This window comes from Bufo gargarizans, chromosome 8 (genome assembly GCF_014858855.1).
Source record: "Bufo gargarizans isolate SCDJY-AF-19 chromosome 8, ASM1485885v1, whole genome shotgun sequence".
Lineage (NCBI taxonomy): Eukaryota > Metazoa > Chordata > Amphibia > Anura > Bufonidae > Bufo > Bufo gargarizans.
This window is the reverse complement of record NC_058087.1, coordinates 47,395,022-47,410,781: the sequence shown is the minus strand read 5'-3', so window position 1 is coordinate 47,410,781 and position 15,760 is coordinate 47,395,022. Positions and strand designations below refer to the sequence as shown.

Below are 15,760 nucleotides of genomic sequence, written 5' to 3'. Positions count from 1 at the left end.
TATTGGGGGCATATCCTAGTGCCATGCCCCCAATGTCCAAGATGGGAATACCCCTTTAACTACCAAAGAGGGCAGTGCATATTTGTGTGGGTGGTGTTTGGGGTAATGACAACGGACTTTATGCATGCTTGCCAGAGTTTTTTAAAGTAGATAGTAAAACAGGAAATGTAAATCTGAAGTATATGGCGCTCATTTGAATGAAAACCAAGCAAATATAAACATTATCCCCTACTACACAGGAAATTGCCATCAATGACAACTACATAAGATGTTTGCTGTTAACATGTTTTTGGCATTCTAACTCTCAATGCATTACTACACCTGCTGGATGACACTTGGCAATCAGACAAATCCTGTCTGGTTTGAATGCTATGTAGTTCAATCCATGAAGAAATACAACTTACCAATATCAGCCTTTGGATCTTTAGCGATAGATCCCAGTTTACTCACAACATTGATGACAAAGTTCTTCTCCAGAGTAAAGTTTGTGTATCCAATACTTTCGGAGCTGTCAATAATGAACACAATATCCAGAGCACCACAACGTTTCTCACAGTCTGCAGAAGAGCAAACAAGAGCATTAATGCAACATAATAACACATGGAAATTATAAAAGTATAAGTACAAAGTCAAATGCAACACCTGCAAAAACTAGCGTTTATGATAGATGATAGAGGTGTGTGGATTCTGGTTCAGTACACAACAAAACTGATAGGTCATTATAATCAATAAATAATTTAAGGGGTTGTCGAGGTCTTATTTTTTTTTGTAGTCCACCCCACTCCCCAAGCAAGCCATACCTGTGGAAAAATCCATATTTACCTGCTCCACAGTGCCCGGGCTTTCTTCACTGAACTCCCAGTCCCGATATATAAACTTTCACACAGCCGGGGTTATGTGCACAGCTACAGTCAACGACTGTCCCCATCCGGCGTGTTACTGCTTGGTCACATGCTGATTCAAGACACGTCACTGCTGAGATCAGTCATTGGATTCAGCAGCACACATGACCCTGTCTGTGTGGAACTTGACAGACAGGGATCATAAGTCCAGTGAGAATAACCCAGGAGCCACAAAGCCGGAACATAGAGATGGGGAGCAGATAAGTATGGATTATTCCACAGGTACCACTGGCTCCAGGGGAAATAAAGGCAATCCCTTTAAGTCAGCAAACCAGTTGGCCAGTAAACTATTTTGCATGCAAAATGGTTAAATATTTTGGCTTCAGAATATTGAGGGTGTATCTTCAGGAAAGGCCATCAATATCTGACTCTTAGCACCTCCGCCAATCAGCTGTTTCATGGAACCGCAGTGCTGGTGTGACTATTGAAGCTTCCTCAATGTTCATCTGCATAGCATGCATAAAGATAAGAAGCTGTATTTTCTATATTTTTCAACTAACCACAGCATCCACATGTCTCTCGAACGTAGGTCATGACATCGCATTCCTAGGGATCGAAAAAAGAGACAGTTAAATCAAGTGTACCTGAGAAATTAGGCAATATATCCTCATATGTCTTTGTGCATGTTCCACTTTTCTAACAGTTTCAAGTTGTTGCATTATTACTTAATACATAATTAAAGTATAGATGCTTCCTTTCTCTTGAGGAACATCCTGCAATACTCACTGTCAAAGCAGGGTCTCCAGAAGGTCCTAAGTCACCCTAAGATGACGAAACAAAATGTAATTAGTCAAGAAATGTTCTGTCTATCAAAGCTAAAGATATACTCTAGATGAACTAAGCTCTAAAAGAGGCTTAAAAGAGACTTATGAAACATACACAAAAAAAAAAGCTGAAAACCCTGTTTCTAATGTCATACAGTGATAGGGCCAAAACTTGACAAACTTGACTTCTATAATGCAACCTCTGATACATTAGCAATACTACACATCAGGCCTATGCTTTGTACATAGATACCATACAATACAGCAGATGTTTAGACAGGGAGAATGGGATAAGATTAACTAATATGGTTATATCTGTATATATAAAAGTGATGACAAAATTGCAGATGGCTAATATGTAGAAAGAAAAACAAAACATATACCTGAAGTCCAGAACCTCCAGTTGGTCCACGGGGGCCTGGTTCTCCTACAGGTCCAGGGTCACCCTGTACAAAGTGGAAATAAAACTGAATAACTACATTCTGACTGGTTAAAATTCTACTGCAGTAAATTTCTTATTTCTATAACATGGGAAGGCAGAGAATCTCACAGCATGGTGGCATTTCTATGGCAATCATACTTCAGTGGCTACTTACAGACTCTCCATTCTCTCCCTTTGGTCCTGCTGCTCCTTTGAGACCAAAGTCTCCACGTCCTCCCTGCAAAAGTATAAAGATAGGACATTAGCTGGATGAGATCCACTAGCAAGTTTGTGGCTCATATATAAGGTGCTTTGGGAAATACCTGATCCTGCATGAAATAATACAACAGTGAAGGTCCTTAAAAGGGTACCTTCACCAGTCATAATTCATTGCACCAGGGCAAATATTAATAATATACAAAATTACCCATTAGGTGGAATTACTGTTTGAAGACTGAATGGTGTCCTACCTGTGGTCCTGGGAATCCCTTTTCTCCTTTATCTCCCTAGAATAATAAATAAAAAAAAGTCAGTAATCATCTGCCCCTTCTTTAACATCAGTTTTTTTAGGAACTATAGATCCTACTCACTGAAGGACCTCGTGGTCCTGGATAACTAATACCAGGTCTTCCTCTGTCTCCCTGTAAGAAAAGAATATAATATTAATATGTTTATGTAGAATACTCCATACAAGAACTTATGTATCTTATTTTAGAGACCTTTTATGAATCAACCTTAGATACATTTTATTATGTTATGTCTCCTACAAAATGAAACATAAAAACTCCAAGTAATAGCATGGAAGACCAACTACGGTAAGTACAAAAATACTATCAATAAAGATCCTAAAAAAATCAAGGTGCTACAATTATTTACCTTAGGTCCTGCTGGCCCTGGGTTCCCTCTTTCTCCCATGTCACCTGGGTCTCCTCGTGACCCCTGTATAGAAAATCAAAGGCATTAAGAACAAGACTATATATCAGCCACATATAAAGGATTGTAAATAAAGGATAATCAATTTAAAGGCTTAAAAAAAGTAATGGCATATAGGTAAAATATGACATACTGTATATGTAATATCAGTGTTTGTTTGATGGGGTCCAACCTCTGGAACCCCCTTTATCCTGAGAATAAAGGGGCTGCAGACCTGGGTTAGCTGCTGCCACTTCTCTGGTTTTCCTTGCACACCGTGCTTGTGACCATGGTAAAGCATTTCTAAACATGTTATATGATCAACACAGGAGTATAAGGATAAGATCAAACATGGCAGAAGGGTTGCAGAAGTTTTCCATTCTGAATGGGGCCTGCAGAAATCCATGCCCATGCTGCAGAAACAACCCCATTCATATTATGGAAGTCCTTTCAGTTGCTGAAATTTCTGCAACTCATACTCCATGTGTGATATACCATTTCTGAAGTATTGAGTAGTGAGAAACTATCACTATGCATCCTTGTGATAATGTGCTATAAAGTGTTGTTATATATTATCTAACATGGAGGCAACATTGTAGACAACGCCTAAGAGGGAACTACTATGGCCAAAAGGAAAGTGTGCAACCCTTTGTGGGCCAGAGGTAATCCACATGCTGGAACTTGAATTCCATTATTATACTTTTAGGTAATACAATGAGAATGAAAAAAAATTATATATATATATATATATATATATATATATATATGTAAACTTACATTTCTGCCAGGTACACCAGCAGGTCCTTGAACTCCTCTTGGGCCTGGAGCTCCACGATCACCCTTCAGGAACAATAGTGAGTCAATAAATGATTACATAGTTACTGAGGTTGAACAAAGTCCATAATCCATCAAATTTGACCTGATATTAAATGAATATATGTTATGTTGTGCTAGAAGATCACAAGAACACTACATCACTGGTCAATAGATCAAATGGTATCCCCAATATTTAATCTGATTTTACCTTTGCTCCTTTCACACCAGCTTCTCCACCGAGTCCTCGTGGACCCTCTGGTCCAGGATCACCCTTAATTTAAAGACAACAGGTTACTTAACAGAACAGTCATAAGAGATCTTAAAACATTTTAGCGGTCAACAGGAAAAACAAGGGACACTTCATGCCTATTTGCACGGGACGATAATCACAGTGATGATGTATAATATTAGCTCATTTTTCATTGATTGCATTGTTTATGCTGACCTAAAAATCATCATTGGATGAAAGAATATCCCCTTGTATGACCAGGCACCTGCCTGTTGCTTGCAGTGGAAACATATGAGAGGGTAAAATCAAACGATCGTATGAATGATCCTATGTACGAAACAACTACATGATTACAGTTACGCATAAATGGGATTAAATGGGCACCAATCTTGTTTATCAGTGATTGTTATGGCTAATTTATCTCCCCACGTAATTGGAGTCTAAGCCACCAGTTTGTTTACCTTCTCTCCTTTGGGACCGTCAGTTCCTGCACTTCCTTTGGTGCCAGAATCTCCTCTACGACCCTAAATGAAAACAATTTCTGAAAAAGTGTCCAAGAAACCAAAAGTAGCATGCATTATCACAAATGAGCTACAAGATAAGCCAGATAAAATAGAAAAAATATGCGTTAGCATAAAGTCTTGCTACAAATGATCTGTATGCCATAATAAGTCAGTAACAAATATGGTCTCACTGGCTCCCCTTTTGGTCCTTGAATTCCAGGTCCACCTTTATTCCCTTTCACACCTGGGGATCCAGGAGCGCCAAGATTTCCTGCAGGACCCTAAAAACAGAAAAGAGAGATACGTGTAGAAATGTTAAATTAAGAGACCAGCAGTAAACCCAATTTGAGAGGTTGAGAGTAGGGATGAGCGAACTCGAACTGTATAGTTCGGGTTCGTACCGAATTTTGGGGTGTCCGTGACACGGACCCGAACCCGGACATTTTCGTAAAAGTCCGGGTTCGGGTTCGGTGTTCGTCGCTTTCTTCGCGCTTTTGTGACGCTTTCTTGGCGCTTTTTGAAAGGCTGCAAAGCAGCCAATCAACAAGCGTCATACTACTTGCCCCAAGAGGCCATCACAGCCATGCCTACTATTGGCATGGCTGTGATTGGCCAGAGCACCATGTGACCCAGCCTCTATTTAAGCTGGAGTCACATAGCGCCGCCCGTCACTCTGCTCTGATTAGCGTAGGGAGAGGTTGCGGCTGCGACAGTAGGGCGAGATTAGGCAGATTAACTCCTCCAAAGGACTTGATTAACTGATCGATCTGCAGCTGTGGATCATTGAGCTGCTGATCCTCAATTGCTCACTGTTTTTAGGCTGCACAGACCGTTTGTCAGTCTCATTTTTCTGGGGTGATCGGCGGCCATTTTGTGTCTTGTGGTGCGCCAGCACAAGCTGCGACCAAGTGCATTTAACCCTCAATGGTGTGGTTGTTTTTTGGCTAAAGCCTACATCAGGGTGAAGCTGTCACACCAAGTGCATTTAACCAGCAATAGTCTGTTCATTTTTTGGCCATATACAAAATCAGGGGCAAGCTGCGCCTGTCACCAAGTGCATTTAACCCTCAATGGTGTGGTTGTTTTTTGGCTAAAGCCTACATCAGGGTGAAGCTGTCACACCAAGTGCATTTAACCAGCAATAGTCTGTTCATTTTTTGGCCATATACAAAATCAGGGGCAAGCTGCGCCTGTCACCAAGTGCATTTAACCCTCAATGGTGTGGTTGTTTTTTGGCTAAAGCCTACATCAGGGTGAAGCTGTCACACCAAGTGCATTTAACCAGCAATAGTCTGTTCATTTTTTGGCCATATACAAAATCAGGGGCAAGCTGCGCCTGTCACCAAGTGCATTTAACCCTCAATGGTGTGGTTGTTTTTTGGCTAAAGCCTACATCAGGGTGAAGCTGTCACACCAAGTGCATTTAACCAGCAATAGTCTGTTCATTTTTTGGCCATATCCCAGTCTAATTCTGTCACTAAATCCATACCGGTCACCCAGCGCCTAAATACTAGGCCTCAAATTTATATCCAGCTAAATCTGTCCCTAGTGCTGTAGCTGGGCGAGTTATTTAGTGTCCGTTCAAGCACATTTCTTGTTCTGGGTTGAAATACAATTCCCAATTTAGCAATTTCATAATTTAGTGGTTCCTGCTATATCAGAGCTCTTTGAAATCTATCCCAAAAAGGGTATATAATATTGAAGGTGCACATAGGGTCATTCAGAGTAACTTCACACACACCCGCTACTGTGTATTTCCAAGTCTAATTCTGTCACTAAATCCATACCGGTGACCCAGCGCCTAAATACTAGGCCTCAAATTTAATTCCCTCTAAATCTCTCGTTACCCACCGCTGTACTGTTGTTGCTGGGCAAGATATTTAGTGTCCGTCAAAGCACATTTTTTGTTCTGGGTTGAAGTACAATTCCCAATTTAGCAATTTCATAATTTAGTGGTTTCTGCTATATCAGAGCTATTTGAAATCTATCCCAAAAAGGGTATATAATATTGAAGGTGCACATAGGGTCATTCAGAATAACTTCACACACACCCGCTACTGTGTATTTCCAAGTCTAATTCTGTCACTAAACCCATACCTGTCACCCAGCGCCTAAATACTAGGCCTCAAATTTAAATCCCTCTAAATCTCTCGTTACCGTTGTCCTGTTGTAGCTGGGAAAGTTATTTAGTGCCCGTCAAAGCACATTTTTTGTTCTGGGTTGAAGTACAATTCCCAATTTAGCAATTTCATAATTTAGTGGTTCCTGCTATATCAGAGCTATTTGAAATCTATCCCAAAAAGGGTATATAATATTGAAGGTGCACATAGGGTCATTCAGAATAACTTCACACACACCCGCTACTGTGTATTTCCAAGTCTAATTCTGTCACTAAATCCATACCGGTGACCCAGCGCCTAAATACTAGGCCTCAAATTTAATTCCCTCTAAATCTCTCGTTACCCACCGCTGTACTGTTGTTGCTGGGCAAGATATTTAGTGTCCGTCAAAGCACATTTTTTGTTCTGGGTTGAAGTACAATTCCCAATTTAGCAATTTCATAATTTAGTGGTTTCTGCTATATCAGAGCTATTTGAAATCTATCCCTAAAAGGGTATATAATATTGAAGGTGCACATAGGGTCATTCAGAATAACTTCACACACACCCGCTACTGTGTATTTCCAAGTCTAATTCTGTCACTAAACCCATACCTGTCACCCAGCGCCTAAATACTAGGCCTCAAATTTAAATCCCTCTAAATCTCTCGTTACCGTTGTCCTGTTGTAGCTGGGAAAGTTATTTAGTGCCCGTCAAAGCACATTTTTTGTTCTGGGTTGAAGTACAATTCCCAATTTAGCAATTTCATAATTTAGTGGTTCCTGCTATATCAGAGCTATTTGAAATCTATCCCAAAAAGGGTATATAATATTGAAGGTGCACATAGGGTCATTCAGAATAACTTCACACACACGCTTCTGTGCATTTCCAAGTCTAATTCTGTCACTAAATCCATACCGGTGACCCAGCGCCTAAATACTAGGCCTCAAATTTAATTCCCTCTAAATCTCTCGTTACCCACCGCTGTACTGTTGTTGCTGGGCAAGATATTTAGTGTCCGTCAAAGCACATTTTTTGTTCTGGGTTGAAGTACAATTCCCAATTTAGCAATTTCATAATTTAGTGGTTTCTGCTATATCAGAGCTATTTGAAATCTATCCCTAAAAGGGTATATAATATTGAAGGTGCACATAGGGTCATTCAGAATAACTTCACACACACGCTTCTGTGCATTTCCAAGTCTAATTCTGTCACTAAATCCATACCGGTCACCCAGCGCCTAAATACTAGGCCTCAAATTTATATCCCGCTGAATTTGAATACAATACATTGGGCCAAATAATATATTTGTTGTTGTGGTGAACCATAACAATGAGAAAAACATCTAGTAAGGGACGCGGACGTGGACATGGTCGTGGTGGTGTTAGTGGACCCTCTGGTGCTGGGAGAGGACGTGGCCGTTCTGCCACATCCACACGTCCTAGTGTACCAACTACCTCAGGTCCCAGTAGCCGCCAGAATTTACAGCGATATATGGTGGGGCCCAATGCCGTTCTAAGGATGGTAAGGCCTGAGCAGGTACAGGCATTAGTCAATTGGGTGGCCGACAGTGGATCCAGCACGTTCACATTATCTCCCACCCAGTCTTCTGCAGAAAGCGCACAGATGGCGCCTGAAAACCAACCCCATCAGTCTGTCACATCACCCCCATGCATACCAGGGAAACTGTCTCAGCCTCAAGTTATGCAGCAGTCTCTTATGCTGTTTGAAGACTCCGCTGGCAGGGTTTCCCAAGGGCATCCACCTAGCCCTTCCCCAGCGGTGAAAGACATAGAATGCACTGACGCACAACCACTTATGTTTCCTGATGATGAGGACATGGGAATACCACCTCAGCATGTCTCTGATGATGACGAAACACAGGTGCCAACTGCTGCGTCTTTCTGCAGTGTGCAGACTGAACAGGAGGTCAGGGATCAAGACTGGGTGGAAGACGATGCAGGGGACGATGAGGTCCTAGACCCCACATGGAATGAAGGTCGTGCCACTGACTTTCACAGTTCGGAGGAAGAGGCAGTGGTGAGACCGAGCCAACAGCGTAGCAAAAGAGGGAGCAGTGGGCAAAAGCAGAACACCCGCCGCCAAGAGACTCCGCCTGCTACTGACCGCCGCCATCTGGGACCGAGCACCCCAAAGGCAGCTTCAAGGAGTTCCCTGGCATGGCACTTCTTCAAACAATGTGCTGACGACAAGACCCGAGTGGTTTGCACGCTGTGCCATCAGAGCCTGAAGCGAGGCATTAACGTTCTGAACCTGAGCACAACCTGCATGACCAGGCACCTGCATGCAAAGCATGAACTGCAGTGGAGTAAACACCTTAAAACCAAGGAAGTCACTCAGGCTCCCCCTGCTACCTCTTCTGCTGCTGCCGCCTCGGCCTATTCTGCTGCTGCCGCCTCGGCCTCTTCCTCCGCCTCTGGAGGAACGTTGGCACCTGCCGCCCAGCAAACAGGGGATGTACCACCAACACCACCACCACCACCTCCGTCACCAAGCGTCTCAACCATGTCACACGCCAGCGTTCAGCTCTCCATCTCACAAACATTTGATAGAAAGCGTAAATTCCCACCTAGCCACCCTCGATCCCTGGCCCTGAATGCCAGCATTTCTAAACTACTGGCCTATGAAATGCTGTCATTTAGGCTGGTGGACACAGACAGCTTCAAACAGCTCATGTCGCTTGCTGTCCCACAGTATGTTGTTCCCAGCCGGCACTACTTCTCCAAGAGAGCCGTGCCTTCCCTGCACAACCAAGTATCCCATAAAATCAAGTGTGCACTGCGCAACGCCATCTGTAGCAAGGTCCACCTAACCACAGATACGTGGACCAGTAAGCACGGCCAGGGACGCTATATCTCCCTAACTGCACACTGGGTAAATGTAGTGGCAGCTGGGCCCCAGGCGGAGAGCTGTTTGGCGCACGTCCTGCCGCCGCCAAGGATCGCAGGGCAACATTCTTTGCCTCCTGTTGCCACCTCCTCCTTCTCGGCTTCCTCCTCCTCTTCTTCCACCTGCTCATCCAGTCAGCCACACACCTTCACCACCAACTTCAGCACAGCCCGGGGTAAACGTCAGCAGGCCATTCTGAAACTCATATGTTTGGGGGACAGGCCCCACACCGCACAGGAGTTGTGGCGGGGTATTGAACAACAGACCGACGAGTGGTTGCTGCCGGTGAGCCTCAAGCCCGGCCTGGTGGTGTGTGATAATGGGCGAAATCTCGTTGCAGCTCTGGGACTAGCCAATTTGACGCACATCCCTTGCTTGGCGCATGTGCTGAATTTGGTGGTGCAGAAGTTCATTCACAACTACCCCGACATGTCAGAGCTGCTGCATAAAGTGCGGGCCGTCTGTTCGCGCTTCCGGCGTTCACATCCTGCCGCTGCTCGCCTGTCTGCGCTACAGCGTAACTTCGGCCTTCCCGCTCACCGCCTCATATGCGACGTGCCCACCAGGTGGAACTCCACCTTGCACATGCTGGACAGACTGTGCGAGCAGCAGCAGGCCATAGTGGAGTTTCAGCTGCAGCACGCACGGGTCAGTCGCACTACAGAACAGCACCACTTCACCACCAATGACTGGGCCTCCATGCGAGACCTGTGTGCCCTGTTGCGCTGTTTCGAGTACTCCACCAACATGGCCAGTGGCGATGACACCGTTATCAGCGTTACAATACCACTTCTATGTCTCCTTGAGAAAACACTTAGGGCGATGATGGAACAGGAGGTGGCCCAGGAGGAGGAGGAGGAGGATGAGGAAGAGGGGTCATTTTTAGCACTTTCAGGCCAGTCTCTTCGAAGTGACTCAGAGGGAGGTTTTTTGCAACAGCAGAGGCCAGGTACAAATGTGGCCAGCCAGGGCCCACTACTGGAGGACGAGGAGGACGAGGATGAGGAGGAGGTGGAGGAGGATGAGGATGAAGCATGGTCACAGCGGGGTGGCACCCAACGCAGCTCGGGTCCATCACTGGTGCGTGGCTGGGGGGAAAGGCAGGACGATGACGATACGCCTCCCACAGAGGACAGCTTGTCCTTACCCCTGGGCAGCCTGGCACACATGAGCGACTACATGCTGCAGTGCCTGCGCAACGACAGCAGAGTTGCCCACATTTTAACCTGTGCGGACTACTGGGTTGCCACCCTGCTGGATCCACGCTACAAAGACAATGTGCCCACCTTACTTCCTGCACTGGAGCGTGATAGGAAGATGCGCGAGTACAAGCGCACGTTGGTAGACGCGCTACTGAGAGCATTCCCAAATGTCACAGGGGAACAAGTGGAAGCCCAAGGCCAAGGCAGAGGAGGAGCAAGAGGTCGCCAAGGCAGCTGTGTCACGGCCAGCTCCTCTGAGGGCAGGGTTAGCATGGCAGAGATGTGGAAAACTTTTGTCAACACGCCACAGCTAACTGCACCACCACCTGATACGCAACGTGTTAGCAGGAGGCAACATTTCACTAACATGGTGGAACAGTACGTGTGCACACCCCTCCACGTACTGACTGATGGTTCGGCCCCATTCAACTTCTGGGTCTCTAAATTGTCCACGTGGCCAGAGCTAGCCTTTTATGCCTTGGAGGTGCTGGCCTGCCCGGCAGCCAGCGTTTTGTCTGAACGTGTATTCAGCACGGCAGGGGGCGTCATTACAGACAAACGCAGCCGCCTGTCTACAGCCAATGTGGACAAGCTGACGTTCATAAAAATGAACCAGGCATGGATCCCACAGGACCTGTCCGTCCCTTGTCCAGATTAGACATTAACTACCTCCCCATAACCATATATTATTGGACTCCAGGGCACTTCCTCATTCAATCCTATTTTTATTTTCATTTTACCATTATATTGCGATGCTACCCAAAGTTGAATGAACCTCTCCTCTGCCTGTGTGCTAGGCCTAAATATATGCCAATGGACTGTTGCAGTGGTGGCTGACATGAAGCCTGATTCTCTGCTATGACATGCAGACTAATTCTCTGCTGACATGAAGCCAGATTGTCTGTTACGGGACCTCTCTCCTCTGCCTGGGTGCTGGGCCTAAATTTATGACCATGGACTGTTGCAGTGGTGGCTGACGTGAAGCCTGATTCTCTGCTATGACATGCAGACTGATTCTCTGCTGACATGAAGCCAGATCGTCTGTTACGGGACCTCTCTGCTCTGCCTGTGTGCTAGGCCTAAATATATGCCAATGGACTGTTGCAGTGGTGGGTGACGTGAAGCCTCATTCTCTGCTATGACATGCAGACTGATTCTCTGCTGACATGAAGCCAGATTGTCTGTTACGGGACCTCTCTGCTCTGCCTGTGTGCTAGGCCTAAATATATGCCAATGGACTGTTGCAGTGGTGGGTGACGTGAAGCCTCATTCTCTGCTATGACATGCAGACTGATTCTCTGCTGTCATGAAGCCAGATTGTCTGTTACGGGACCTCTCTGCTCTGCCTGTGTGCTAGGCCTAAATATATGCCAATGGACTGTTGCAGTGGTGGGTGACGTGAAGCCTCATTCTCTGCTATGACATGCAGACTGATTCTCTGCTGACATGAAGCCAGATTGTCTGTTACGGGACCTCTCTGCTCTGCCTGTGTGCTAGGCCTAAATATATGCCAATGGACTGTTGCAGTGGTGGGTGACGTGAAGCCTCATTCTCTGCTATGACATGCAGACTGATTCTCTGCTGTCATGAAGCCAGATTGTCTGTTACGGGACCTCTCTGCTCTGCCTGTGTGCTAGGCCTAAATATATGCCAATGGACTGTTGCAGTGGTGGGTGACGTGAAGCCTCATTCTCTGCTATGACATGCAGACTGATTCTCTGCTGACATGAAGCCAGATTGTCTGTTACGGGACCTCTCTGCTCTGCCTGTGTGCTAGGCCTAAATATATGCCAATGGACTGTTGCAGTGGTGGGTGACGTGAAGCCTCATTCTCTGCTATGACATGCAGACTGATTCTCTGCTGACATGAAGCCAGATCCTCTGTTACGGGAGCTCTCTCCTCTGCCTGGGTGCTGGGCCTAAATTTATGACAATTGACTGTTGCAGTGGTGGGTGACGTGAAGCCTGATTCTCTGCTATGATATGAAGACTGATTCTCTGCTGACATGAAGCCAGATTGTCTGTTACGGGACCTTTCTCCTCTGCCTGGGTTCTGGGCCTAAATTTATGAAAATTGACTCTTACAGTGGTGGGTGACGTGAAGCCTGATTCTAGGCTATGATATGAAGACTGATTCTCTGCTGACATGAAGCCAGATTGTCTGTTACGGGACCTTTCTCCTCTGCCTGGGTTCTGGGCCTAAATTTATGAAAATTGACTCTTACAGTGGTGGGTGACGTGAAGCCTGATTCTCTGCTATGATATGAAGACTGATTCTCTGCTGACATGAAGCCAGATTCTCTGTTACGGGACCTCTCTCCTCTGCCTGGGTGCTGGGCCTAAATTTATGACAATGGACTGTTGCAGTGGTGGCTGACGTGAAGCCTGATTCTCTGCTATGACATGCAGACTGATTCTCTGCTGTCATGAAGCCAGATTGTCTGTTACGGGACCTCTCTGCTCTGCCTGTGTGCTAGGCCTAAATATATGCCAATGGACTGTTGCAGTGGTGGCTGACGTGAAGCCTCATTCTCTGCTATGACATGCAGACTAATTCTCTGCTGACATGAAGCCAGATTGTCTGTTACGGGACCTCTCTCCTCTGCCTGGGTGCTGGGCCTAAATTTATGACAATGGACTGTTGCAGTGGTGGCTGACGTGAAGCCTGATTCTCTGCTATGACATGCAGACTAATTCTCTGCTGACATGAAGCCAGATTGTCTGTTACGGGACCTCTCTCCTCTGCCTGGGTGCTGGGCCTAAATATATGCCAATGGACTGTTGCAGTGGTGGCTGACGTGAAGCCTCATTCTCTGCTATGACATGCAGACTAATTCTCTGCTGTCATGAAGCCAGATTGTCTGTTACGGGACCTCTCTGCTCTGCCTGTGTGCTAGGCCTAAATATATGCCAATGGACTGTTGCAGTGGTGGGTGACGTGAAGCCTCATTCTCTGCTATGACATGCAGACTGATTCTCTGCTGACATGAAGCCAGATTGTCTGTTACGGGACCTCTCTGCTCTGCCTGTGTGCTAGGCCTAAATATATGCCAATGGACTGTTGCAGTGGTGGGTGACGTGAAGCCTCATTCTCTGCTATGACATGCAGACTGATTCTCTGCTGACATGAAGCCAGATTCTCTGTTACGGGACCTCTCTCCTCTGCCTGTGTGTGTGCTGGGCCTAAATATATGCCAATGGACTGTTGCAGTGGTGGCTGACGTGAAGCCTCATTCTCTGCTATGACATGCAGACTAATTCTCTGCTGTCATGAAGCCAGATTGTCTGTTACGGGACCTCTCTGCTCTGCCTGTGTGCTAGGCCTAAATATATGCCAATGGACTGTTGCAGTGGTGGGTGACGTGAAGCCTCATTCTCTGCTATGACATGCAGACTGATTCTCTGCTGACATGAAGCCAGATTGTCTGTTACGGGACCTCTCTGCTCTGCCTGTGTGCTAGGCCTAAATATATGCCAATGGACTGTTGCAGTGGTGGGTGACGTGAAGCCTCATTCTCTGCTATGACATGCAGACTGATTCTCTGCTGACATGAAGCCAGATTCTCTGTTACGGGACCTCTCTCCTCTGCCTGTGTGTGTGCTGGGCCTAAATATATGCCAATGGACTGTTGCAGTGGTGGCTGACGTGAAGCCTCATTCTCTGCTATGACATGCAGACTAATTCTCTGCTGACATGAAGACAGATTCTCTGTTACGGGACCTCCCTCCTCTGCCTGGGTGCTGGGCCTAAATATATGCCAATGGACTGTTGCAGTGGTGGCTGACGTGAAGCCTCATTCTCTGCTATGACATGCAGACTGATTCTCTGCTGACATGAAGCCAGATTCTCTGTTACGGGACCTCTCTCCTCTGCCTGTGTGTGTGCTGGGCCTAAATATATGCCAATGGACTGTTGCAGTGGTGGCTGACGTGAAGCCTCATTCTCTGCTATGACATGCAGACTGATTCTCTGCTGACATGAAGCCAGATTCTCTGTTACGGGACCTCTCTCCTCTGCCTGTGTGTGTGCTGGGCCTAAATATATGCCAATGGACTGTTGCAGTGGTGGCTGACGTGAAGCCTCATTCTCTGCTATGACATGCAGACTAATTCTCTGCTGACATGAAGACAGATTCTCTGTTACGGGACCTCCCTCCTCTGCCTGGGTGCTGGGCCTAAATATATGCCAATGGACTGTTGCAGTGGTGGCTGACGTGAAGCCTCATTCTCTGCTATGACATGCAGACTAATTCTCTGCTGACATGAAGACAGATTCTCTGTTACGGGACCTCTCTCCTCTGCCTGGGTGCCGGGGCCTAAATATCTGAGAATGGACTGTTCCAGTGGTGGGTGACGGGAAGCCAGATTCTCTGCTATGGAACCTCTCTCCAATTGATTTTGGTTAATTTTTATTTATTTAATTTTTATTTTAATTCATTTCCCTATCCACATTTGTTTGCAGGGGATTTACCTACATGTTGCTGCCTTTTGCAGCCCTCTAGCTCTTTCCTGGGCTGTTTTACAGCCTTTTTAGTGCCGAAAAGTTCGGGTCCCCATTGACTTCAATGGGGTTCGGGTTCGGGACGAAGTTCGGATCGGGTTCGGATCCCGAACCCGAACATTTCCGGGATGTTCGGCCGAACTTCTCGAACCCGAACATCCAGGTGTTCGCTCAACTCTAGTTGAGAGTAAGAAAGGTTAACACATCATATGTAGTGAGAAAGGCTCTCAACAAAGATATGGTAACCTTGGACAATGGTGATAGAAGTGGAGTTATGTTGGGGTGGAATGCTGATTTGTGCTGGGGTTCCCTGGCCCTACCAGAGGAAATTCTTCTTGGGGCTTAACCCCCATATAATCAATAAAGTCTAACAGGTTTTGGATTCAAAGAAATATATCCTAGTGGCAAGTAAGTGTCTCCAAAGGCAGATTTGTTTCTCCTGGACCAAAGCCTGGTCCGTTCAGAGGATCCTCTGGTACACTGGTGGTCAACTCTGATGCT

The 15,760-nt window shown here is 46.0% G+C and overlaps 1 protein-coding gene across 1 annotated transcript in view; it reads right to left on the bottom strand.

Annotated features, from left to right (window-relative positions):
- Nucleotides 1–363: 363 nt before the first annotated feature.
- The window catches only part of COL6A2 (collagen type VI alpha 2 chain), a 41,335-nt gene continuing 25,938 nt past the window's right edge, over nucleotides 364–15,760 (bottom strand). Inside the window, exons 14-25 of the mRNA XM_044304091.1 lie at nucleotides 4,739–4,828; nucleotides 4,506–4,568; nucleotides 4,024–4,086; nucleotides 3,777–3,839; nucleotides 2,964–3,026; nucleotides 2,678–2,728; nucleotides 2,558–2,593; nucleotides 2,263–2,325; nucleotides 2,050–2,112; nucleotides 1,629–1,664; nucleotides 1,403–1,448; nucleotides 364–557 (exon numbers count right to left, since the gene is read on the bottom strand). Of these exons, the coding sequence (XP_044160026.1) occupies nucleotides 379–557; nucleotides 1,403–1,448; nucleotides 1,629–1,664; nucleotides 2,050–2,112; nucleotides 2,263–2,325; nucleotides 2,558–2,593; nucleotides 2,678–2,728; nucleotides 2,964–3,026; nucleotides 3,777–3,839; nucleotides 4,024–4,086; nucleotides 4,506–4,568; nucleotides 4,739–4,828 (816 nt within the window). The 3' untranslated portion in view covers nucleotides 364–378. The remainder of the gene's footprint in view (nucleotides 558–1,402; nucleotides 1,449–1,628; nucleotides 1,665–2,049; nucleotides 2,113–2,262; nucleotides 2,326–2,557; nucleotides 2,594–2,677; nucleotides 2,729–2,963; nucleotides 3,027–3,776; nucleotides 3,840–4,023; nucleotides 4,087–4,505; nucleotides 4,569–4,738; nucleotides 4,829–15,760) is intronic.